The sequence below is a fragment of the Tympanuchus pallidicinctus genome, unplaced genomic scaffold, assembly GCF_026119805.1.
Source record: "Tympanuchus pallidicinctus isolate F22 unplaced genomic scaffold, pur_lepc_1.0 scaffold4, whole genome shotgun sequence".
NCBI lineage: Eukaryota > Metazoa > Chordata > Aves > Galliformes > Phasianidae > Tympanuchus > Tympanuchus pallidicinctus.
In genome coordinates, this window is record NW_026294758.1 from 6,352,563 (window position 1) to 6,376,115 (window position 23,553).

At 40.9% G+C, this 23,553-nt stretch overlaps 1 protein-coding gene and 1 long non-coding RNA gene across 3 annotated transcripts in view; one reads left to right on the forward strand and one right to left on the reverse strand.

Moving 5' to 3' along the window:
* TEK (TEK receptor tyrosine kinase) overlaps positions 1-23,553 on the forward strand; it is a 34,872-nt gene continuing 11,319 nt past the window's right edge. Inside the window, exons 1-8 of one of the 2 annotated variants that reach the window (XM_052700874.1) lie at positions 1-243; positions 12,200-12,511; positions 16,000-16,110; positions 17,849-18,001; positions 19,050-19,181; positions 20,133-20,273; positions 21,002-21,130; positions 22,994-23,148. In XM_052700874.1, coding sequence (XP_052556834.1) covers positions 192-243; positions 12,200-12,511; positions 16,000-16,110; positions 17,849-18,001; positions 19,050-19,181; positions 20,133-20,273; positions 21,002-21,130; positions 22,994-23,148 — 1,185 coding nt within the window. In that variant the 5' untranslated portion in view covers positions 1-191. The remainder of the gene's footprint in view (positions 244-12,199; positions 12,512-15,999; positions 16,111-17,848; positions 18,002-19,049; positions 19,182-20,132; positions 20,274-21,001; positions 21,131-22,993; positions 23,149-23,553) is intronic. The other variant, XM_052700873.1, reaches the window with a different exon arrangement.
* On the reverse strand, positions 2,082-8,270 carry LOC128089457 (uncharacterized). The gene is made up of 4 exons (XR_008210515.1): positions 8,112-8,270; positions 7,390-7,451; positions 4,526-4,649; positions 2,082-2,272 (listed from the first exon to the last, which is right to left on the reverse strand). It is a non-coding gene; the product is annotated as an uncharacterized LOC128089457 (long non-coding RNA).

Consider the following 23,553-nt stretch of genomic DNA (forward strand, 5'->3'; position numbering starts at 1 on the left):
GAACTTAAACTCCCTGTACTCAGACAGCAATGAGACTGTTCCAGCCTGCTCCGTTGCTGCAGTTCCTTGCCCGTGTCTTGTAAACACGCTGCAGTCCAGCATGCCGGAGCGGAACCACTGGTAAAATTTTGACCAGGGGAAGGATACTCCATGAGCTGCTGTAAGAACTGGATGGATATATTTTGGAAAGCATGGACCCTTTGGCACCTCTGGTTTTCTATGGATTCAGCCTGATTATTTCAGGTAAGCATTTGCTTTAATATCTACAGCTGGCCTGTCACACCCTTCTTGCTTCCCAAGCAATGGGTGGGCAAAACACACAACTCCCCACTCCTCACACTGGGAATCACTTTATTGATTAATTACCTGCGTCTGCTCCAGTATGATCACTTATCTCTGTGAGTTGTTCCCACAGCAGGCAAAGGGAGGAGGGCTGGATGCAAGGTATCAGGGAGTGTGCTCTGTATTCACAATCTGTGGCTGTCTCTTCCTAAACACTGAAGTCACTTGTTGACGCATACATTCACACTGCAAACTAGATGTTGACTCTTTCTGTGTCTTACTTTGTGGCTGTGCAGCAGGAAATGTTGGCACTTCCAGTTATTCCAGTGTTAGATTTTAGATAAGCTTTTGGTCAAGATTCTGCAGTTGGAACCTAGATGGAAGTCAGTGAACAAAAAGGCTGGAAATACCCACGTTGTTTAAGACTAATCAATAGAACTTTAAGTGCAGCTGAAGAACAATTCAGTGTTATCAGCAAATATGATTAGTTATCAAATCAGCAGCTCGTCACAAGAGACATATGCACTAAAGCAAATCTTGCTTGTAGAACCTGGAACACTAATGTTAGAGATTTGCTGCTGAAGCCATCAAAGACAGAGTACTGAGGAAGCCTGCCCCTTCCTGACCTGCTGCCAGTTGCTCAACTTTTAAGCATTACTATCTCCACCCATATTTTGATACTCTAGAGAGTTTCTTCAAGGAAATCTGCGAGGGAAAATCTGCAAAACAAAAATACAATAGCTCTGAGCTCACTCCTTAAGATGTAAAGGTGCACATAGGTCCTTCTAGTCCATCTCCAAGTAAAAAAGTTAGATGCTGTAAAACAGCATATTGAGCTGCACTGAAAACCAGAAAGTAGCATGAAAAGGCAGAAGTCCTCATTGTAGTGTAACTCACTTTGCAGTTTCAAATTTTCACAACTAGCAGCATCTTACTAGCTAAGTGACATTATGAACTAGTTTCTTTGAGATGTCACTGAATTTTTAATTACTTTGGCAGTGAGAATATGCAGGAGATTAACACCGGCAAAAAAATTAAGTGCTTAAAATCTGTTGAATGCATGTCTGTGAGTATTTTTCTTTAGCCATTGCTGCAGTAGATTGTGTATTTTTTGCTAATTCCTTTTCTCCAGCTGAAGTTTCATGACCGCTTAGTGCTCACTGATCCAAGCACGGCCACAGCCTCAGGAGGCTCAGGCGGCACTGGTGCTGCTGCCATTATGGGCAGAGAGGGAAAGAAAGCCCAGTTCACCCAGCTCTTTCCCTTTTCCGATTGCTATAGAGAGCAAGTAATTTTCTTGAAGCCACGACCACGGGAGAAGCAAAAATTTGGCTATGGAGATTAGCAGCGCAGACCGCAGGGCACGAGGAGCCGCCCGGCGCAGCCTTTTCCACAGGGGCTCTCCGGGTTAGGTGTGTATCACAGTCACACCCGTCTCAATAGATCTGTCAGCTTTCCCGCTTTTGTTTGAGAATGATATCATGTTTCCTGAGCGCGGGACGACAATGCGAGCCCGCTTTGCTCCAGATACCACAGGCGGAGCTCAGGAAGGCGGGCAGACGCTGCCCAGCAGCGGAGGTGCTGCAGCCTTCTCCCAGCGGTGTGGGCTGCCCTGGGCCTGCCTTTGTGAGGCTCCAGCTGCAAGGAACGGCCTTTGGTTTATCTCCTAACTTTAATAGCGTTACCCCATTAGCAGACACATCTGAAGGCCTGATTTGGGCGGTGATATTCAGTACCTGCTTACCAGTGCTGCAGTGCAGCCTCTGCTGAGTGCACGCCACAGAAGTGCTCGCCTATTCCTCAGCACACTTTCCTGTAGCAGGCCCACCAGTTCTGCAACAAGGAACAAATATCACAGTTTGTCTCTTGCTTGCTGAACACATCCTCAGATGGTCTGATGTTTGCTGTCGGCTTCTTGCAGCGTGCTGGCTGTCAAAAGCGATGTTGTGTGAGTGCTGCTTTAGCAAGATGGCCTCCTCTGGTAAGAGGTCTGTAGAAATCAGCAACAGTCAGAATGAGTTTCAAGCACTTTTCACTGACTATTTCTGGCTTGTCAAATCTCTCTGTTCTCAAAGCGAGAAAGAATCTTCAGTGCTACAGCTCTATGATACCAATAACGTTAAATGCAAAAGGTTGCTAAAAATACTGGATTTCTTATTTCGGGGGTAGTTTTGATTCAGAATCCATATATAGTAAAGACTAACAAGGTTACCTTAGTCTTTTAAAGGGTAGCAGTGAGACTAACAGTGCAGTTGAATTTGATGCGACCTGTGTATAATCCCTATAGGTGGCTGAGCTTTCTTTAGGATCAGTAGGTGTTATCGTGAAAATTATAGATATAATTATAAAAGTCATCATTATTATATGATTCATTTACATGTTTAGAAAACAAAGCAGCTTTAAACATACATTACCAAATTCACACAAGCACATTTATGATGGTGTATGCTCTTCAGAACTACGAAGAGATGGTAATTTCTGGTTGCAGAATAGAAAGTCCTAACAACTCTGTTTCAAGATTTGTTTCTTCTTCCTGAAGCTTGACTTAACCTATAGAAAACCTACATTTTCTCTTGTGCATATTACTGTACTCTTTCTCAAAATGTTTGTGCTCACAGAACCACAGAATGGCCCAGGTTGGAAAGGACCTCAGGGATCATGAATCTCCAACCCCCCTGCCACAGGTGGGGCCAACCTCCACATTTAAAACTAGACCAGTTTTTCCAGGGCCCCATCCAACCTGGCCTTGAACCTCCAGGGATGGGGCTCCCACAGTGTCTCTGGGCAGCCTGTTCCAGCACCTCACCACACTCATAGTAAAGAATTTCCCATAGTTAAAGGAAGGACCAGGTTTGTGTGTCTTTGGACATGCTACTGCCAGAATGAAAAAGCACCTGAACTTTGACCACAGACTCAGAGTGCTGTCTTTCTGAGCCTCTGACAGCTTAAGGGACACAAACCACATCTGAAATTTTTATCTCAGGAATTTTAGAATTACTCCGACTAGATATTAGATTGATGCCAGATATTTCAGTCACCAAAGTGATCAAATACCTTCTAATGTGAATTGCAGGAGAAAGTGGAAGAAGGGTTTTCACTCCTTGAATGTATTTCATTTGTAAGATCCAGGAACTGCACCTGCCTGTCTCTTATATCATTTATGCAGAGGATCCTGTTATCTTTTTCAGGAGCCTAAAGTTTAGACAGAATTTAGACTCTTGCTGAGATAGAGCTGCCACTGACTCCAGAAGTGATAGTTCTGTCACATGTATTATTAATGAACCTCTATGACCTGCTGACACCTTTTATCTCAGCACAGGCCCACTAAGACTGTCATTGATTACAAAATGAGTGCATCTAAATCTTGGGAGAAAGGAGAGCTGATCTTTCTTCTTGAGATTGCTGACTGTAGTTTTGCAAAGGAAAAAAGTTTAAGCAGTAACCATTATTACTGCCCCCTGACTCTGACTCTAGAAGCCAAAAACAATTTCAGGCAGCCCTGTGCACCTACTCTATGTGGACTCGTGAAAAGGTGCTGATTCTCTTCCATTGTTTCTTTTTATCCTTAGAATTTGCTTACAGTCTGTGCCCCAAGGAGAGGCATGGTATCATCTCTCAGCAAGCCTGTGTGCCAAAAGGCCTTCCAAGCAGCTGGGAGCAGTCAGGAATAGAGAGGCATTGCAGCAGGCACAAGGGAATAGCTTCTAAAAGGGTGAAATGAAATAATCCACCATCCACATCTGTTAACATGTGCCATTGCTTTAGATACAGTTTATACAGCTATATATTAGATTGTTTGGAGATCGTAAGTAAGTTGGTTGGGTAGACAACTTTTTTGCTGTAATTTCACATCTGGAACAAAAAAAATTGTAATATTTTGTTGATATTATTGATCTTATGTAAATTTAATCTGAAATGATTTTGGTGGAGAAAATGGAACACAGATGTCAGAGATGCTGACTGTAGAGCTGGTCCTTCATATCTCCACACTCCTTGTATGGAAAACCTGCTCTGTTATTGATCACGCACACTTGAATCTGCTTGGCCCAGGCCTGTCTCTTTAACACAGATTTCTACAGCAGTTATTGTGGTGGGGAAGTTGGGTAGGCACAGAACAAATACACCAAAAATGGATGCATCCACCACTTCTGTGAGATGGATGTACAGCTCCACGGCCAGCTCTCACCATGATTCACAAGGGAATACGTTACATGTACATTGTAACATATATTACAATACATACCATGTATTACTGAGCTCATCAGGGAGGATGCTGAGTCCTTTCTCACACAGATCTGACCATCCCAGAAGATCTACTTCTGGGAGAATTCCTTGCAAGCCTCATCTGCTGTATTTGTGTAATGCACCTGGAACCCAAGGGGTGAAAATTAAAAGTGTTTAAAGAAGGTTCAGCAGAAGATATTCTCTGAAGGAGCTACCCTGTGCCAGTGGGAAGATCTTACTGAACGTGCTGTTCCACTGCAGGACACTCGCAGAAAGGAAATAGCATATATCTGAAATGGAGGCTTTCCTGTGTTGAGTTTTGAATGCTGATTGTTTCTTTAGGGTGTAGATCTGACAACTGTTGTCCAGATAACATGCAGACTAAGAACATGAACTAGTAATATTAAGTGCCATAAAGTAGCAACAAACCCCCAACAGAATTCATTTTCTAACTCACCACTGGGAATGACAAGAACTCCTAGGCTCAAGAATAATATTGTCTAAATTTTGAAAGGACCTTTGAAAGACAGATACCCATTATTCAAGAGTAATGTACTTCAACCTTCTTACTTCAAAGCCAGTTTTTGCTTGTCTGTTACTTTTGTACTTTCTGTGTCACATCAGCCTGACCGATGAGGTAGCATGGTTAATTTCCCAGAGCACAAGAAGTCTCTAAAACAGTGCAGTTCCAAACAACTTCTGGCTGATATGGCTGATGATTTTCTCTTTAATTATTTTCGAGCTGTTCATTCCTGACCTGCCACTGCACAGCACTGTTAGCTTCCTGAATCATAAGCTATACTTAACACCAGCAAAATTCCCTACACAGAAAAATCAGTAAGCAGGAGCTTGAGGGTACACTACTGTAAAAGAAGAGAGTTTGCATATTCAGCAGCAAAAACCCAGAGACACTTCTAGACACTGAATCTTTTGCATGCTGTATGCTCTGATCATGCTGTGAAGATGAATTGATTGCGTATGTTCTTTTGCATATGTCATCTCACTGCATTCACACAAACCACATACATGCACAGTATATACAGCAGCCTCAAAAAACAACTCTTGCTGTTATGGACAAATTGATTCTTGCCTGCAAGTACTTTCCTGGTGGTAGTACCCATATTTGGCTGACTACAAATCAAGCTAGATTTAGCTGAGTTGCAGGCTTGCTCTGCTCCACTTTTCCCACATTCTTCATCCTTTTTCAGCATTACCTAGCACAGTGTCAGCTGGTTGCTCAAGCAGTCCCTGATGGCACTTTTTTTTTTTTTTTTCCTGCTTTAATTGCTTATGGCAAACCATCTCTAAGGAGAAGTCATGAGAAAGCTTTCATCTTCTTTCTGTGCTTAAGTTACTCACATGCAAACGTTTAGGCACTCTCAACTTGGGAACAGCAAACTCAGTTGCCCCAGCCTCTCATTATCACTTTCATCTTAAAAGATTACTCTGATAGGTTATGAAATAAATGGAATGTAGAGGAAATGATTTTGCTTCCCCTTACAAGAGGGAAGTTGCATTTCCTTCATCTTCTCCAGATGCACCCAATGGCCCAGGAGAAAACTTGAGCTTCAGTAGCTTTGGCGGCAGTTGTATTTCTTACACTTGGACTCACATCTTCCCACTACAAGCAGCAAACAATGTTCTGTCACTAGTTTCTTGTACCTTTTTCACTTCACAGTGTCTTCACTCCCAAAATAATGCCCTGTTGCTAAGAGTGAGCGGTATTGATTGAGCAATAAACCATTCCAGAGCCTCCTGTTAGCATCCACGGACATCCAGTAGGATTAATTCCACAGACAACAAAAATTATTACTGGCAAACTTGATTTTTTGGTCTTTTATGAGCTGTTTTATGAGCATCATTTCTGCATCTCTTTTTTACCCTGGTGCTGCTTCACTTAATCCTGGTGCAGATGCACTCAATCTGTTCGGGCTAACAATAGTCTCAGCACTGTTTTCCTGTTGAGGACAGAGCTGTCAGAGGAGAATTTGACTCACAGTGAGTTGTTACTCAACCTGCTGCAGTCTTTGCATCTCAGAAGAAGTTTCCAGGATATCAACAGACTATTGAGTTTATGAAGTGAATATATTATTTCAAAGCCATCCATGCCCCCAGATTGTTAACTTTTCAGATAATGAAAAAAAATAACCAAGATTTATAAGAGAAATATTGAGTGCACTGAGAAGAAAAAAAAGGAAAAAAGAAGGAAAAGAAAAAGAAAGAAAAAGAAAAAGAGAAAGAAAAAGAAAAAAGAGATATGAAAAGGAAAAGATAAAGGAAAAGGTAAAGAAAAAGGAAAAAGAGAAAGGAAAAAAAAAGAGAAAGAAAAAGAAAAAGGAAAAGAAAAAAGGAAAGAAAAAGAATCAATCCTGATTACCTTCCAAATTGGTGAATTAGTTAATAAATTTCAGTGTAATTTATTCAGTACTTCACTAGCAGTTAATTGGACACTACACTTTTTCAGTAATATTGCTAAATTATTGCCATTTGTAATCCAGAATAGATTAATTACATTATTTTAGTTTGATGTGTACTTTATACAAAAAAATAAAACCAAGGAGGATGCCAATGAATAGCCAAGTACAAAACAAGATAGGATGAGAAAGCTGCAGAGCTTTGAAACAAAACCGTGTTCATTCCAACAGAGGAAGTGCTTTGGTTTTTTTGGGTTTTTTTGGTTTTTTTTTTAGGAGACATGAAAGAGAGGAGTGCTGGTGACTTGACAGTCTGATATACATTTCCACATAAATTTCACATTCCAATCTCAAAAAAATTAAGTTCTGTGGTTAGTATTATAATGAAAGTAAGAAACTGTTTTGCTCTCAGTGTAACACAAAACCCCAAGCACAGACTGCAGCACAGCACTGTGTGGGTTATACTCACATTCTCAGGTAGCTCCTAGCAGGCAGTTCAAATTATATCATATTTCTTTCTTCTCACTAAATCTGATGAAGAAAAGGATGAAATTTATTGAATAAAACTTTCCTCCTTTCTGCCCTCACTTCCCCTTTTATTTAAGTAATACTCTGAAAGAATTAATGTCTCCACTCATTTCCTACCACAGCTCTTCTTTTTCCTTTGTTATACTCCAGATGCAAAGGGAAGGACTTCCATCCTATAGTCACATCAAGCAATTAACAGTAAAGCTCTCTAAATGTAAGGAAATGAAATACTGTAATAGCTAAACCACTTCTTCTTTCCACTACTACTCAGCATTAATTAACAGCTAAAACAACCACTCAGAACTCTACATTCTTAATGAACTCTGGAAATATGGGCTGGTTAATAAATACTTGTTTGGGGGCAGTGGTTTATTACTATCCTTTGCCATGATGAAGCTGACTACTCTTGCTGTGGTGGAGGATTATGAGCTACATCATGGGATTAAACCATTTCCCAGTTAAGAGGGAAATTTGTAAAGGCATCATGTTAGACAGCAATTGTCTTGAATCTTTCCATGATTTCTTGGGGACCAGACAAGTGCTAAGTATAGATCACAAGATATTTAGGCAGCGACTTTCTGAGATGCAAGGACAAAACCTAATAATTTTCCATTCTCATGGTTCTTACTGTCTGCATTAATCTACATCAATGAGCTGTCTCACCTAGAGATTGCCCAATGCTGTTTCCAGATGATTTTTCCAGCACCAATTCTGATTTGAGAAAGCAATAATTCAAACTTTTACAGACCGTCTTGTTCTTTGAGCATGGGATGTGTTCCAGGGAATTTCTCAGAAGTGTTTCTTCTGCCCTTATGAATTGAGTTTTACTGGTGCAACACAGCACTGAAAACATGGTGACTGGCTGAATGAATGGCCTTTGGTCAGCTCAGCACTGCCAAATAATGTTTAACACAAGAGAGAGCACAGTCCTGTAGTTCAGGGTGGGACAAAAGGTCTACCTCCAAGTGTTTCGCTGTACAGATTTCAGTGGACACACTATGAGTTAAACTTACTGCTTTAGAGGATGCTGTTTAGATGGTGCCATTTTCTCCATGCCAGGAGGACACAAAGCCCTGTGCAGCAATGAGCCTGTGTCAGAAATATCAGGCAGCAAATTCTCTCCCAGTTTCTACATCAGCCTTCTTCTCTCTTCTGCAAATCTAATTGCACACACAGCAAATTGCCTTCCTGATAAGGTCAGTCCCCCAAGGACTGTGGCAGGAGTCAAAGGACTTTTCCAAGGAAACACAGAGTATTGTCACTGACACAGGGACAGGCTGTTTCCTGTCTCTATTTGTTGTACTTTTCTCAAAAAAGTGAAATCCTGTTGTCCTTAATTGGTCCCTGCATGTTCAAAGTCTTCATTAATACCAAGGGTGGGACCTGCCGTTTTTGCCACCAGGTAATGAAAATCCATTCTCACTCAGCAAGGGCAGCTGTGTTAGCCCAAGATGCATTGCCAAGAAGATATGCTGTAGGAAGCACAAAGCATAAAGCACATGCAGATTTTACACTTTTCTGATTGGCTGTTTTGTTTTTCCGTAATCACTAACTCCCAGTGGAGACAAAGCCTTCCTGTCACCTCTGAGGCCTGTAGCTGTCTTCAGAGGGCCAGTCCTGCCAGGTCCTTGAGTTCACAAGTGAAACACCCTCAGTTAGACTTGCTGCTAGAGAGCTGGTTTTTGAGATACATTAAAGCCTAACTTTTTCTTAGTGCAGAACTCACCAGGATGTATTTTAATTTCTGCTTGCAACATACCTCAGCTGTGAAACTTTAAGCTTATATCTGGGGAATGAATCAGTCAGTGCTTATGCTTATACCCTTTTAGCCACAGAAGGGTCTTCTGGAGAAAACTCCAGAACATCTGCCTTGTTCTGTCAGTGTCTTGCGTTTGAGTTGCCCTGCAGTGTGTGATATGACAAGCCACCTCTGCTTAGACAGTTCATCAAAAGACTATCCACTGGTGGCTGGGTTCATATTCCTCTGGAATAGTCACAGGTATAGATGAGCAATAGGCCTGTGACATGCTTGTTCAATACCTTGATTTACACGATTTATATCACTGCAGAGAAAAAAAACATTATGCAGCAAATACCCTGAATCTAATATGATATTTCTTTGCTATATCATATATAGGGACATAAGGTAACACAAAAACTAGGCCTCAAAACTCAGACTTCTCCTGCCACTTTTTCTCAGCAGATGGAGAGACTGAGATGCAGAGAAAGAAGAGTTACTATTTTCACCTTTCAATCTGGACTTTCCCATGTAACATGCAGTTACAGTACGTGCAGTTCAACTTTTAGGCCATTGCTCCTTGTCCTATCACTATGCACCACCAAGAAGAGCTAGGCCTCATTGGTTTGCTTCCCACCTCTCTTTAGATATCTATAAACATTTTTCAACTCCCCACTCAGTCTTCCTTTCTCCAGGTTGAACAGACAGACCTAGGTTGCTCTGTCTTTCTTTATACAGGAGATGCTCCAAGCCCTTCATCATCTTTGTGACTCTTTGCTGGACTTCTTTGAGGAAATCTCTGTCTTTTTTGAACTAGGGAGCCCAGAGCTGTATACAGTATTCTAAACGTGGCCTTTATAAACAGGACAGAGTACATGGGGAGGATGTACTTGCACAGTAAGATGAACTGATTTTACCGATCTCCACCTTTATGCAGTACTTACTTTAAGGCCTGCTGCATCCTCTCCACAAGGTTTTGTTTCTCCATGGTGTGATCAAGAACTACCTGGGCTGGCACAGCACTGGGCTGGATGTAGTGAAGTCACTAATGACTCCTCCATCCCCAGCATGGGGAGCAGGGACAGGCACTCTCCCTGGCCTTGTGCACCAGCAGGGTGCATGCAGCCTGCAGCAAGCACACAGACCTTCTGGCCCCCTGTATCTCAGGCTGCACTCACTTTTTTCAGTGAAGAAAACTTTGGAAGCAGAACGGCTCTAAATATTGGGTCTGTCTGAAGAGTACAAAGGATGCTTGTATCCAGAGCAGGAAAATTATATAGAAGTGATGAATAAAATAATCAATTATTCTTCCTGCTTCAGCTAGAAGAAAAAAATGTTATTTTCCCTTCTCCTTACCGTCGATTTAAAAAATGAACCGAAATGCTTATTATTTGCAGAGTTGACTATAGGAGACCTGTGTTTCCCTGCTACCACACACATTTGAAAATTAAATCTGTAGCACCCTGTGAGAGGTTCAGATCATGACGACTGTTGTGAAAGAACTTCCAGCTTCATCTATTTCTAGTGGTTCTGTTTATAAAATATGCTTGTATTCCTGTTGATTAATAAGATACTCTAAAATAATTGATCCGTTTCTGCCACGGACTTGTTCTTTGAGTGCCATGGTTCCTGCTGCTTACTGTAAGTCCATTGACAGGTTACCATGTGAATAGTTATGGAATCACTAACCCTAACACATAAAATAACTGAAAAAATATTCCAAGTGCTCAAAATACTGCTAACTACTAAATCTAAAGACATATTCACCTCATGTCAATTCACACATATTAAATACATGTCAAGGACATAAAAGAAATTATCAAAGTGTCAGGCAACTCTTAATGGCAAAGAACCACACTCAAGGCACTGCTGTCCAAGTATCCACAGAGCAACGTGCTAGGATTTCCTTGGGCTTCTGCAACAGCTCAAAGAAGTAATGAAGTCTGGGAGGTTTATTTCTTCCTCCAAGAAGAGCAAAGTCCATCTGTTCTTCACATATTAAATATGTTTTAAAGTCCTACTAGAACAATTAACCACAGAATCACAGAATACTTGAGGTTGGAAGGGATCACTTGGGATTATCTAGTCCAGTGCCCCTACATCAAGCAGGGAGCACACTGCCCAGGATCACATCTAATCAGATTGGAGTATCTCCAGAGAAGGAGACACCAAAGCCTCTCTGAGCAGTCTGTTTCAGTGCTCTGTCGCCCTCAGAGTAAACTTCTTCATTTGTCTGTGGAATTTCTTATGTTCCAGTTTGTGCCTGTTGCCCCTTGTTCTGCCACCGGGCACCACTGAAAAGAACCTGGCCCACACACTTGACACCTTCTCTTTAGATATTCATAGCATAGGCTAAGCAGGCCCAGCTCTCTGTTCTGGAGAATCTCCAGCCTCTTTATCATCTTTATAGCTCTCCGCTGGACTTGCTCTAGGATCTCCATGTATTTCTTGTACTGGAGAACCCACAATGGGACACAGCACTCTGCCACTCACCAGGGCAGAGTAAAGGGAGAAGATTGCTTCCCTCGATCTGCTGGTCACAATTACTTTACTGCATTCCAAGATACCACTGGCTTTCTTGGTCTCAAGGGCAGACTGCTGGCTTGTAGTCAACCGGCTGTCCAACAGGACTCCCAGGTTCCTCACTGCAGTGGTGCTTTGCAGTAGATCAGCCCCCATACTACTGGTATGAGGTTATTCCTTCTAAATGCAGGACCCTGCACTTGTCTTCGTTAAACTTCACGATGTTCTTTGCCTGTTGAGGTCTCTCTCAGTGCAATGGCAGAGCAATTCTCTGGTTTGTCAGCCATTCCACCCAGTTTGGCAACATCAGCGAAGTTGCTGAGAGTGAACTGTGTGCCTAATCTGTCGCTTTTTATTTTGCTGTAAAGCTGCATAAGACCAAGCAAGAAAGAAAGCCTGAGGATAGGGTGAAATAGCTTCTTTGGTGATCTGACAAGCCAAATACTCAAAATCTGCTGAAAATTTTTTCCACTTGCTGTTTTTTCCCCAGGTAAAGTGGAAGCAGCACTGGACCTCATCCTTATCAATTCATTCCCTCTGGTGGGCAACTCAGAGACATCACTTATCTGTATCACTTCAAAGTGGCGCTCCCGTGAATCTATCACAATTGACCGAGACCAGGAGGATGTGACAAACCAGCATCGAGAGCCTCTGGAGGTCAGTGAAGATTCAAAGAGAGCCACAGCCAAGATGGTGATGTGGAAAAGGGAAAAGGCCAGCGAGACCATTGGAGCATACTACTGTGAAGGGAAGCTGAAGGATGAGGTGACAAGGATACACACCATGAAGATGCCACGGGGAGGTACTGTGTGAGGATCAAAACTGAATTCTGCATGTCATTGCATGTATGCTAGCAGTCATCCCTATTTCACGGATGTGGTCACAAAAGTTGGCTCCACAGCAGGCAAGGCAGCCTGGAGTCAGCTAAAATAGACTGGGCTCAATTCCGTGTTTTTTTTTAAGTGTAGGGTCAACTGCTTGATACTAGCTGCTAGTCATTTCCTGATGGAAGCCGATCGGATGTCTGCTGGTACTCTACCTGTATTTGGCTGCTGCTAGGAATAAAATTAGGTGGCAGTGGCCTCAATGATGCCATAAAACATTACAAATGGAAACTCCTTCACTGTGAGACTCCTTCACAGGTCTAGATCTATACAGGCAAACATTGCTATCCTTGTTTTTTAAAAGGCAACCTGAGCCTGTAAAATAACTGCCTATGGTCCAGGGAAGCCATGTCAGCCAATTTTGATTTGCGTATTCTCTGTCAGTATAGAAAAGATAAACATCACAACAGTGGAAAGAAACCCAGAGAATTTCTTCTGAATCTAAGAAAATCATTCACAAAAGTCCACTATACATTTAGACAATTTTGTCCAGTTTTCTGCAGCAAATCATGTTTTCAAAATTTCAGCAGTTTGTCACAATTTACAGCTTTGCTGTAACATTTTACACCATGGCAGCTAGGCTGTGCAGGCACTTTCACACTTTTGTCTTTGTATGTTTTTCTAAGAAGAAATACCTTTATTGGTATCGCTCATAATTATACAGCTAACCTAGAAAAAAGTTCTTCTTTTGCATGAGCTACAACTAGTGTCCATTTGTTTTGTTTAGTATGGAAATGTTCCAAGAAAAGTGAGTGGGACAAGTGCCTATTTATTGGGCTCTTGTCATCTCTGACCAAATGTGCTCTTTGAAGACTCAGGATAGCCACCAAGAAAGGTCTGCATGTGCACCTCCTTTGCAGGTCAAACAACTGTTATTTCAAAGGAGGCAGCAGTGGGGAGGAGGATGTATGATAACAGTCCATGAAAGGCTCTGAAGGAGGCTCCTTCAACTTGACCACTGGCTGAACACCAGTGAGCTAAAGCTGCCATGTGCAGCAACCTCCATGGCAGGATGAGGGTCCTCTGAATCCATCAGTGTGATTAGCATCTTTGCACCTAGGCATAGAGAATTTAAAGTAACCAAACTTTGAGAGCTCCCTGTGTAGGAGAAGTTGTTTCAACCAGAAATAACACAGCATTCACATGAGCATTAAGTAGGTTTCTACGAATCTTTTCTATGTTTGAATCTATTTCTTGAATTTTCTTTGTGAAAGTTCTGAGTGACAAATGTTTGAGTTAAGAACTCATCAGTGAATGTGTGTAATCCAAACAGTGTAGACTGGTGAGAAAGAGTTACAACAGAAATTCTCAAAGCTATTGAATCCACAGAAAGAGGAAGAAGAGGTCAGTGAAGGACTGTGCTGTTTGGCAAAGCATCTGTAGTTGGAAAACAGGACTTACTGCCCTTTACTGTTGCTGCCTGAATATTTTCTAAAGGCAGAGAGTGTTATCCAACAATAAAAATTCAGCAAGAGTTGAAATGAGCAGTTTCCCATACAAAAGACACAGGAAAGAGCAGCAGTTTTGAAAATTCAGCCACTGTTTGACAGCCTCAAGCCAAGAAGCTACTGAAACACTCACTAAGTATTAATGTTTGGTGGCCTCACTGTCTTCTGCTCTGTTATGTACCTGCTGTCAGATACGTAGATACACAGCACTTTTGCCATGTAACAGGAAAGGTAACTGACTCATTTTCCCATTTTATTCTATACATGTGCCATTCTGAAAGTAAGGCATCTATTCTCCTGCATTTCTTTCTATATTAGCATTACGGTTACACACGTAACATTGACTCATGCAGTAAGAAGGAACAGACTATGCTTTTTATATGTGATTATTATACTGGATATTGTATTCATATTTAGAATAGAACCCTTGTCTTGCGTCTATTGAAATTTGTTCGATTTCTCTACAAAATGATGTGTATTTTCTTATATATGATTTAGTTTCCCTCCCAGAAACTCTCCAGAGCAGGCATACAGACAATTATGGAAACACTATTGAAAGAATATTATGGCACTTGCCCTGCAACTCAGTTCATGATGTCTCTATAAGGAATTGGCACACTCCAGATGTGAAATCACAAAACACAAGCCACAGTCTAAAAATAGTTAGGAATAGAGTCTACCAGAGAGCATGGGTTCCTTTCCATTGCAACAATACTGTGAAGAAAAAGTTTTGGGGCTAAGCAAAACACCATACAAAGAAAAGAAAATGGGAATACAAAGGTTTAATGTCATGCTAAACCAGTAAGTAATACCTCTCTTAGGATCATTTGTATCTAACCATTTGTCTTTGGGAAAGCTGTTGATTTTTCCTGACTAGATCACAAGGTTCAACATGCATTTGTTTTATTCACAAATAATGTCCAGCTCAGAAGCTGACTGTAAACTGGAACTGCTCTCAGTTTTCATTTTCTTGTTTTTAAAGAGAAATGACTACATTACTCTATACTGGAATTCTCTGAGATGTAACTTGAGATACCAGTGCCATATCTGCTGTGTAACCTAATAACATGTCAGATCCTTCATATTTTCCTGCTGTACCATGCAGGAAGAGTCTGGCTGAAATCATTTGAAAAACACTTGCAGATTCATCAGAGCTACTTGAAAGCATATAAGGAGGAGAGGGAACGGCTGTTTACAAAGTTGGATAGTGATAGGACAAGTAAAGCTGAGTATAAATCCAGTGGAAAAGTCCAAGGGAAAACTGAAACATACCATTAACCTACATGTAGAAAGTGCCTCCACTTTTTCAGATGGGGCTGTTTTGGGATAAGCAACAATGAGTTGCTATTCCCAAAATACAGTTTATTAAATACAGTTTATTCTTTTGTTCTTGGTGCAAGCTAGCACTCCCAGTACTTACAGACGATGTGGTGAATGAATGACCAGCACAGGCCATGCTATCTCCCCCAGCCCCTACGTGACTGTAATCTGATCTGTCTCAACTGTTCTCCATTAGAATGCTGAACCAGAGGAGAAATGAGGCATGCAGGCTGCATGTCTGCTTCTTCCTACAAGATATTTTCCAGTTCGGTATCCAGCCTGCTTTAAAAATGTCTCAAGGGATAAAGAAATTTAGGAAAGCATTTCACAACCAGTTGGAGCTCCTAGCTGGGAAGTGTTTTCAATTACTCAGCCAAAATCCTTTAAAAAAAAATAATTCCAAGTCTCAGTTTCTAGTAGCATTCTGCTGTTTGAGGTTATTGGTGAGTTCTCAGTATTTGCCAAACATAGGGATGGCATAGATGGCTGATGCTAAATGGCTTGTGTGTGCCATGAGGACATTTAAACATCACAGATAGGTCACGCTCATAAATTAATCTCAGCTTTCAGCCCAGACACCAGGTACAGATAACAACTGCTGCAATTTATCCCAAACTTATGTCCTATTTTGTTCGTAGCTTCATTCCACCCAGTGGCCTTAACAGTTACAGCAAACAAGGGAGAGCATGTGAATATTTCCTTCATACGAATGGCAGCAAAAGAAGAAGATGCAGTGATCTACAAGAATGGTAATTAACCTTTCTCTTGTCTCCTCATTCTGTCCTTGTCTTAGCCATCTGCACTTAACTGCTTTAAAGTTACTGCTCATGTCCTCACTGTGAAGCTGGAGCAGGCATAATTTCTCATGCATCCAGTGTCCCTTAAAGGAGCCATCTGCCATACTTAAATATTGATACTGATCTAATTGTTTCCCTCCCACCAGAATGCAAAATCCTATCTACACCTTTCCTTTATTTCTCAGTTTTCCTTTTTCATTTCTTTTCCTATCTCCTCCTATTTTTGCCTGTTTCATTTTAGTTTTTATCTCTTTTCTGTACCTCTGTGCATGCTTATTTATCACATCTTTCTTTGCATTTCTACTGCTTTTCAAGTGCACACTAGGCTTGGAAGCAAGTGCAAAAGGTGTCTTTAGAAAGGGCAACACACAAAGCAGAGTTTATTAAAGATCTGTTTCTTACTAGAGATTCAGCTATGACTGTGCACAGTGGGGAAGGCTGCCATCACTTGTCCCTTCCGTGTCCCCAAGAAAATTCTGTGACCCTCTATCAGCATTTTCCCATATAAGAACCAGTTGATGTGTTGGAGCAGAAGTGCTTACATTCCACTGCTGCCTTCTCTGGAGCTCTAACTGAAAGTTGGGCAAAAAGCCTCAAATTAACTCCAGATAGTAGGTCAGGTTCTCCACCTGAAACTGCAGCAGAAATGTTGTCCTGATACAGCACTGGGCAGTGAATAGGAAAACCTTATCCTCACTTATTTAACTGTTGCTGTCTCTCACTTCAGGCATTTAAAATAACACTTCCCCCTTGCAGATGCTCACAAGGCCATCCAGCAAATGCAACTGTTCTCCTGAACAGAATTTCGATAAGACATTGGCATAACATGCTGCCATGGAAAATGAGTCACAAAAGCCAAACCCTTCTAACACAATATTAGCATAAGGCTTTCATAGTACTTTGCTGTTGACATTTTTCACAGATTGTAACTCAAAAGACATGTAAGCAAACAAAACACAGTTTCAGAACAAATCTTTGTTATTTTTTGCTCTTCTTTGGCCCTGCTTTCTTGAAGAGCTGTTACGTATTGTCATGGTCTTATCTGACTAAAAGTCTTTTTGCTTTTTTGATGGTGATCCTCAACAGGGTTTCATGTTTCAAATATGCCTGAAATATGACTGCTAGGTGGTCCAAAGACTAAATGATATCACGAACATGTATGACCAACTGCATAATAACATAGATAAGCTCCCATGGTAAGACAACACAGAAGAGGCAGAAACATGATAAATTTGGGAAGAAAAGATAAGGCTGCAATATACTCTTCCTTCTTTGGTCTGTGAGGTCAATCTTTGAGCGGGTGAGATGGCGGAGGACTTTTCCAGGCTTGCTGTTTGACTCCTCCCAGTCACAACGGACTCCTTGCAGAAGGGCCTCATTGCAGGAAGGGCTAAGGAACAAAACAAAATCTTCCAACCACAACTCCTAGCTACATTCTAGTAAAGCAGTGCTAAACTCAGATACGTTTGTGTCATTCACCTATTGCGTCTTCTCAAGATCCAGCTTCCTCTTCGCTTGTACATCTCTAATTACTAAGAACTAGCACAGCTAAAGAGCTGCCAGCAAGTCAATAACTAACAAATACATTTTGCTGCTTACTTCATCCCAGCTGTCCTTCCTCAGCAATCAGCTCAACCTTGCTCTGCTTGTATGGGATGAATGACTTCTGCCTGTTGTGCTCCTTCTCCAGGTTCCTTCATCCACTCGGTGCCCAGACATGAGGTGCCAGGTGAGCTGGAAGTTTCCTATCCCCAAGTTCAGCTGCAGGATGCGGGTGTTTACTCTGCCAGATACATAGGAGGAAACCTTTTTACTTCTGCTTACACGAGGCTTATTGTAAGACGTAAGTTCCATTAATGTGTGCTAATGATTAATGTTGTAATGAATGTGATATGAAACAGACTGTGTCCAAATACGGGCCAGAATATTTATTGGCATAGGTTGCCATCAGATTATGTCAGAAGAAATTTTTTCCCAGCAGTTTTTGGGATAAGCTAGTATTGATTTAAGCAGCTGAGAGAGAAAAAAACATCTGCAGATTTAGGCTCAGTTCATCTTATTGCCAGAAAAGACAGCTCTTTTCTCAAAAAGCAAATATTTAAAATTTCAAGTAAGAGTGAAAAAAGAAGGGTGGCACAGAGTCTCTCACAACTATGAGATCTGGATATGAGCAAAAAATAAATTTTTCAAATGTATCTGTTCTTTGTAGAAAACTGAATTAAAACTCCATTTATTATCCTAGAGCAATTTTTTGCATACTTCATTGTAATTTGACAAACTACACCAGTTTGTTTAAAGTAGTCATTAATGGTATTGGTATTTTTTTAAATTATGACGTGGGGAAGAAAATCGTAACAGGCATTAAAATCCAACGTATAAGCTGATTTATTTGACAAGAAAGAGGTCATCAGGTGATTGAAGACAGCAAAGGTATAGCAGCAGTGAACTTTGTCTATTAGTGCAGAATAAAACCATGACTTGCCAAATGGTAGTATGGTGGGACTGATGGGACTGATGCCAAGCTGGCACCCGCTGGCTTACTGTTGGTATGACTCGTGCTTTTGTAGGTCTCAGATCTGTGCTAGGAGAACAGAAATATTACATGTAACGAATTTGCTAACTTCCATACTTATTTCCTGGATCAAAATCTAATTTTGAAAACTAAGCCTCCCTCAGTTTGTTCTATGAAAATGTTATGCGATATTACTTTGTACTACACAACAGATCTGCCCAGAAATACAGGCACTTGCACAGTGAAAAAAGTGAATGTTTCACATGAGGGTAGACAGCCATAATTTGGAAGGGTGGCATGCGGATCATACAGTCACTACTATTTTACTGGTTACTGAATAAGAAGACAACAAATATGTCATTATATTTTTTCACGAAAGGATGTGAAGCTCAGAAGTGGGGCCCTTCCTGTAGCTCCCACTGCCCTTCCTGCATGAACAATGGCATTTGTCATGAAGATACTGGGGAATGCATCTGTCCTCCAGGTTTTATGGGAAAAACGTGTGAGAAAGGTAAGCAAATATTCTTTTCAAATACTAATTACTAATTTGTACTCAGCAATAACCATGTTTGAATCCTTATGGATATAGCATTTAGAGCCAGTGCTGGACACCGGACAGTGTTGGGTAGGGTTTAATTAGTGTAGCTATTCTTGTAGTTTACCTTCTCTCTCTTTCCTCACACTACGCTATTGTCAGGAAAGATAAATGTTTCCAGTTCCTCCAGTGGACTGTCAGATGTGTGATAGATCACAAGTTACTGCACATAAGCTGGCACAGGGAAGTGAAGTTCCCTTACAAGAGATTCCCAGTCTGCTTCTAAACAAATTGCCATCGGCTCACATTTGTCTCTGCAAGACATACCAGAAACATACATATGTTAGTGCACATCCATGTTGGTGACAATTAGTTTGTATTCTGGAAAAATGAAGGAGCCCATTGCACACTGATCTCTCCAGACAATTTGTGAGTGCAGTGCTAAATACATACCTTAAAATTCTGATCATAGTGCTGCACTGCAAGTATTAGAGGTAAGCTAAGGAATAGCTGACATCTGAACTACTCTACTGTAGTAGAGATCATAGTGGAGAAACAAAACCTTGAGCAGCTTCATATGCACTGATCTCTAAGATTTTGTTTTCATGGCACTGTTTATCCATTAGGTATTAGAAAGGCTTGTAAAGAGAATTTATCACTGCAGCTCTACACTCAAATACCTAAAGTGATGAATACTTTGCTATAGATTCTCACATGGCAGAAAGCTGTTTGTTTTAGCTGCTTGAACTTAGCATTAGCAGCTTAAGATATTATGGAGTTTAATAGATCTAGTACCTGAATGGTGAAAATGCTATTTCTCATTTTAATTTTAATTCAAGGTTTCTGTTGTCTAAACCTGTATAATTGGAAAAATCCACTCTTCTACAAATTAATTACTCTTGGGTTTCTCTTTTCCTTCTCTAATAGCTTGTGGAGCCAATACATTTGGCAAAACATGTGAAGAGAGCTGTAAAGAAAACTATGGCTGCAAAAACTATATGTTCTGCCTGCCAGATCCATATGGTTGTTCATGTGCCACAGGATGGATGGGACTGGAATGTGATAAAGGTATAGTCAAAAATAGGGATAACAGTGAAAAGTCATTCCTGTGCTGCACCTACAAAATACGAGAGGGGTCTAACAGAGGACAATAAAAGATTGGAATTTTTCCATTCTCTATTACAGGGATAATAATATTTATCTACCTCAGAAGAGTTTTTCAAGTCCTCGGGAGAGATACAGTAAAATTTCAAACTATTCAAATTATTCTGTAAAGTAATTAAACACTGAGATGTTGAAAATCCAGCAACAGCTAGAGCCTTGCTGGATGTCTGCAAGTCACACTGAGCAATTCACTGCCAATCATGTATCCATTGCTAAACAATACTAAGTATAATTAGTCTCAACCCTTTCAATTAGACTGCAATCTCTTTGAGTCATGAAGCACATCTTAATAGTACTACATACTACATGTATGTACTATTTTGTTCAATGGTGCTGTGACTCTGATGAACTCTTTGAACACCATTGCAGTGCAAGTGAAACAACATGGATGTTGAAGAAGCTTCAGCATTCTTATCTAGTCTACAAATGACAGGCACTGATACAAAAGTGCTCTCGACTGCCAAGTTAGTTGATCTCTGGATGATCTGAGGGTGACTGAGTGCTGCTATGCATAGTTTTAAACTGAGCCCAACTGAGGGAACGAAATCCTACTGGAGAACTGATGAAATTGAAAACGAAAGAAAGGCATTTGCTTGTACTGTTACACTAACTGGAAATGTATGTTCTTGCAGAATGCAAACCTGGTTTTTATGGGTCAGACTGCAAACTCAAATGTAATTGTCACAATGGAGGGACATGTGACAGATATAAGGGCTGTATCTGCTCCTACGGATGGCACGGTCTGCAATGTGAAAAAGAAGGTAAAGCAAGGTAACACGGTAGTAAATGACTTTTCCCCAGTGTAATTGAAACAGATCTTCATGCTGGTATAGCATTTCCACTCCAGACTGGGATTCTTACACTGTCAATTGCATCCCAAGGACCCAGACCAATAAAGGTATCTGTATACCTTTATTGCAATGCTTTAAGTCTCTGCCACATAGGCTGCATTTTGTAGGCTGGTATGCTACAGTTGCATCAGACTCCATCAGATTTATCTGTTGTTTGCATCAGGCACAGTACTGACAGTAGGTAGGAGTAGGTGATCCTTCCTGTCTGCTTAGCAGTGGTGAGGCAACACCTGGAATGATGGCTCCAATTTGGGTGTCCCCAGTACAAGAGAGACCTGGACGTACTGCAGAGTCCCACAGATGTCCACAAATCTGGACTGCAGCACTTCCTCTATGAGAAAAGGCTGAGAGCTGGGACAGTTCATCCCAGAGAGAAAAAGGCAACCACATCAATGTATATAAGTATCTGAGGGAAGTGTCCAAGGGAAATTATAGAATCATAGATTGGCTTGGGTTGGAAGTGACCTCAAAGTTCCAAATGCTCTGCCATAGCCAGTGTTGCCAGCCCCTAGCTCAAGCACTAGATCAGATTGGATGGATATCCCATCCAACCTGGGCTTGATCACCTCCAGGGATGGGGCATCCCTCTCTGAGCAATCTGTTCCAGCACCTCACCACTCTCAGTAAAAAACTTCCCCCTGATGTCTAATCTAAATCTTCGTTCCTTTAGTTTAAAAGCATTCCCCCTCATCCTATCACTAATGGTCACTATCAATATCACTATAAATGATTCCAGGCTCTTTCCAGCTTTGCCCACTGACAAGGTAGGAGGCAATGGGCACAAACTGAAACACAGAAGATTCCCTCTGAACATTAGAAAGCACTTCTTTTCTGTGTGGATGATGAAGCACTGGCATAGGCTGCCCAGAAAGGTTGTTGAGTCTTCTCACTGAAAACCTCCAAAAGACAGCTGCACACCTGAACAGCAGGGTTCTGCACACCCTCATCTAGGCGTCCCTGTTTGAGCACAAGTTGGACCCACCTTGTGATTCTGTGACTTGCTTTCTTTAGAGGTAGATTTGCAATCTTTAGTCTATAGCATTGGTTCTGACCCTAATATCAGTTAGTGAAAGGACCTGCACATCCTACAAATCCTATGATTTTCAAATAGGTTCATGCTACTTTACTATTATATACCTCTTCTTCAGCTACATGCACTTCTATACCGCCTGAGTCATGGTCTGTAATCAATGAGACACCACGACAACTTCGGTATTTAAACCAATCTTGTCTCTCTTACACAGAGTTACAAAGCTGTGTGTACTTCAGAATCTCTTTGGATTCAGGCAAGGTTGGCATACAGTATTTTATAAAAAGCATTCAGCAACTACTATTTATTCGTGATAAATAAAGCAGCAAATCTGCCATCTAAAAGCCTTCAAGAACAAAAACGAGCAGAGAAAAAAGACCCGTGATCTCACCAGCTAAACCACACAGTTGTGATCCAGCTGCTCTTACGAAAAGATAATGGAGTTACTGAACATTTGTTACAAAATGTGTCCTTGATTTTATTACAACTAGTGTGTGCTGTTCTTCGAATATCAGAAAGAGCAACAAATAGAGGAGAAAGGAGAGGAAAGAAATGAATACAAAGGTTGTTTCTTCTTGCATATTTACTCTGATATAACAGCTTTAACTTTGGTTGTCTTTGTCCTATAAGTGAAGGAAGAACCAGATACCTATGTTGCCCAGAGTATATGTGCATTATATGCCTAAATACGTTTGTTGCTTCTGATTGAAGGATGGCATTAAAATATTGTATATCTCCTGTAGGTTCCGCAGACCTTTCACCTCAGATAGAAAACTTACTACACCCTGTGGAACTCAACTCTGGTGTAGAATTTAAGCCCTCTTGCATAGCTACTGGAATGCCACTTCCTAAATCTGAAGAATTTAAACTTTTGAAGCAAGATGGAACTGTCCTAAGGGTAAGCTCTTGATTAACTGCTTCCAATTATGTCTGGTATTTGTGCTGACTTAATCTGTAATTAATGCATGCTATGCTTTTCAAACATGTTGAGAAATGTCAGCATTCTGAGATGATCACATTGATTATTGCTTAGTGTCCTTTATTTGCCATGTTCCTGTTTCAAAATATTTAAAACATTGCTGTAATCCATGTGGGCTAGCAACAAAAACAACAAAGCAACCAAATAAAAGTAGCAAAAAGAAGTGATACAGATGAATGGATACGAACTGCTCAAAAAATAAAAGCATAATGAAATTATGCTTATTTCTTATAAGAGCATAATGAAATTCTTGAAAATGTGAAGGAGATGTTAATTTTTGCTGAAAAAGTAAAGTGTACTTTGAAACATGTAATAGTAAATTAA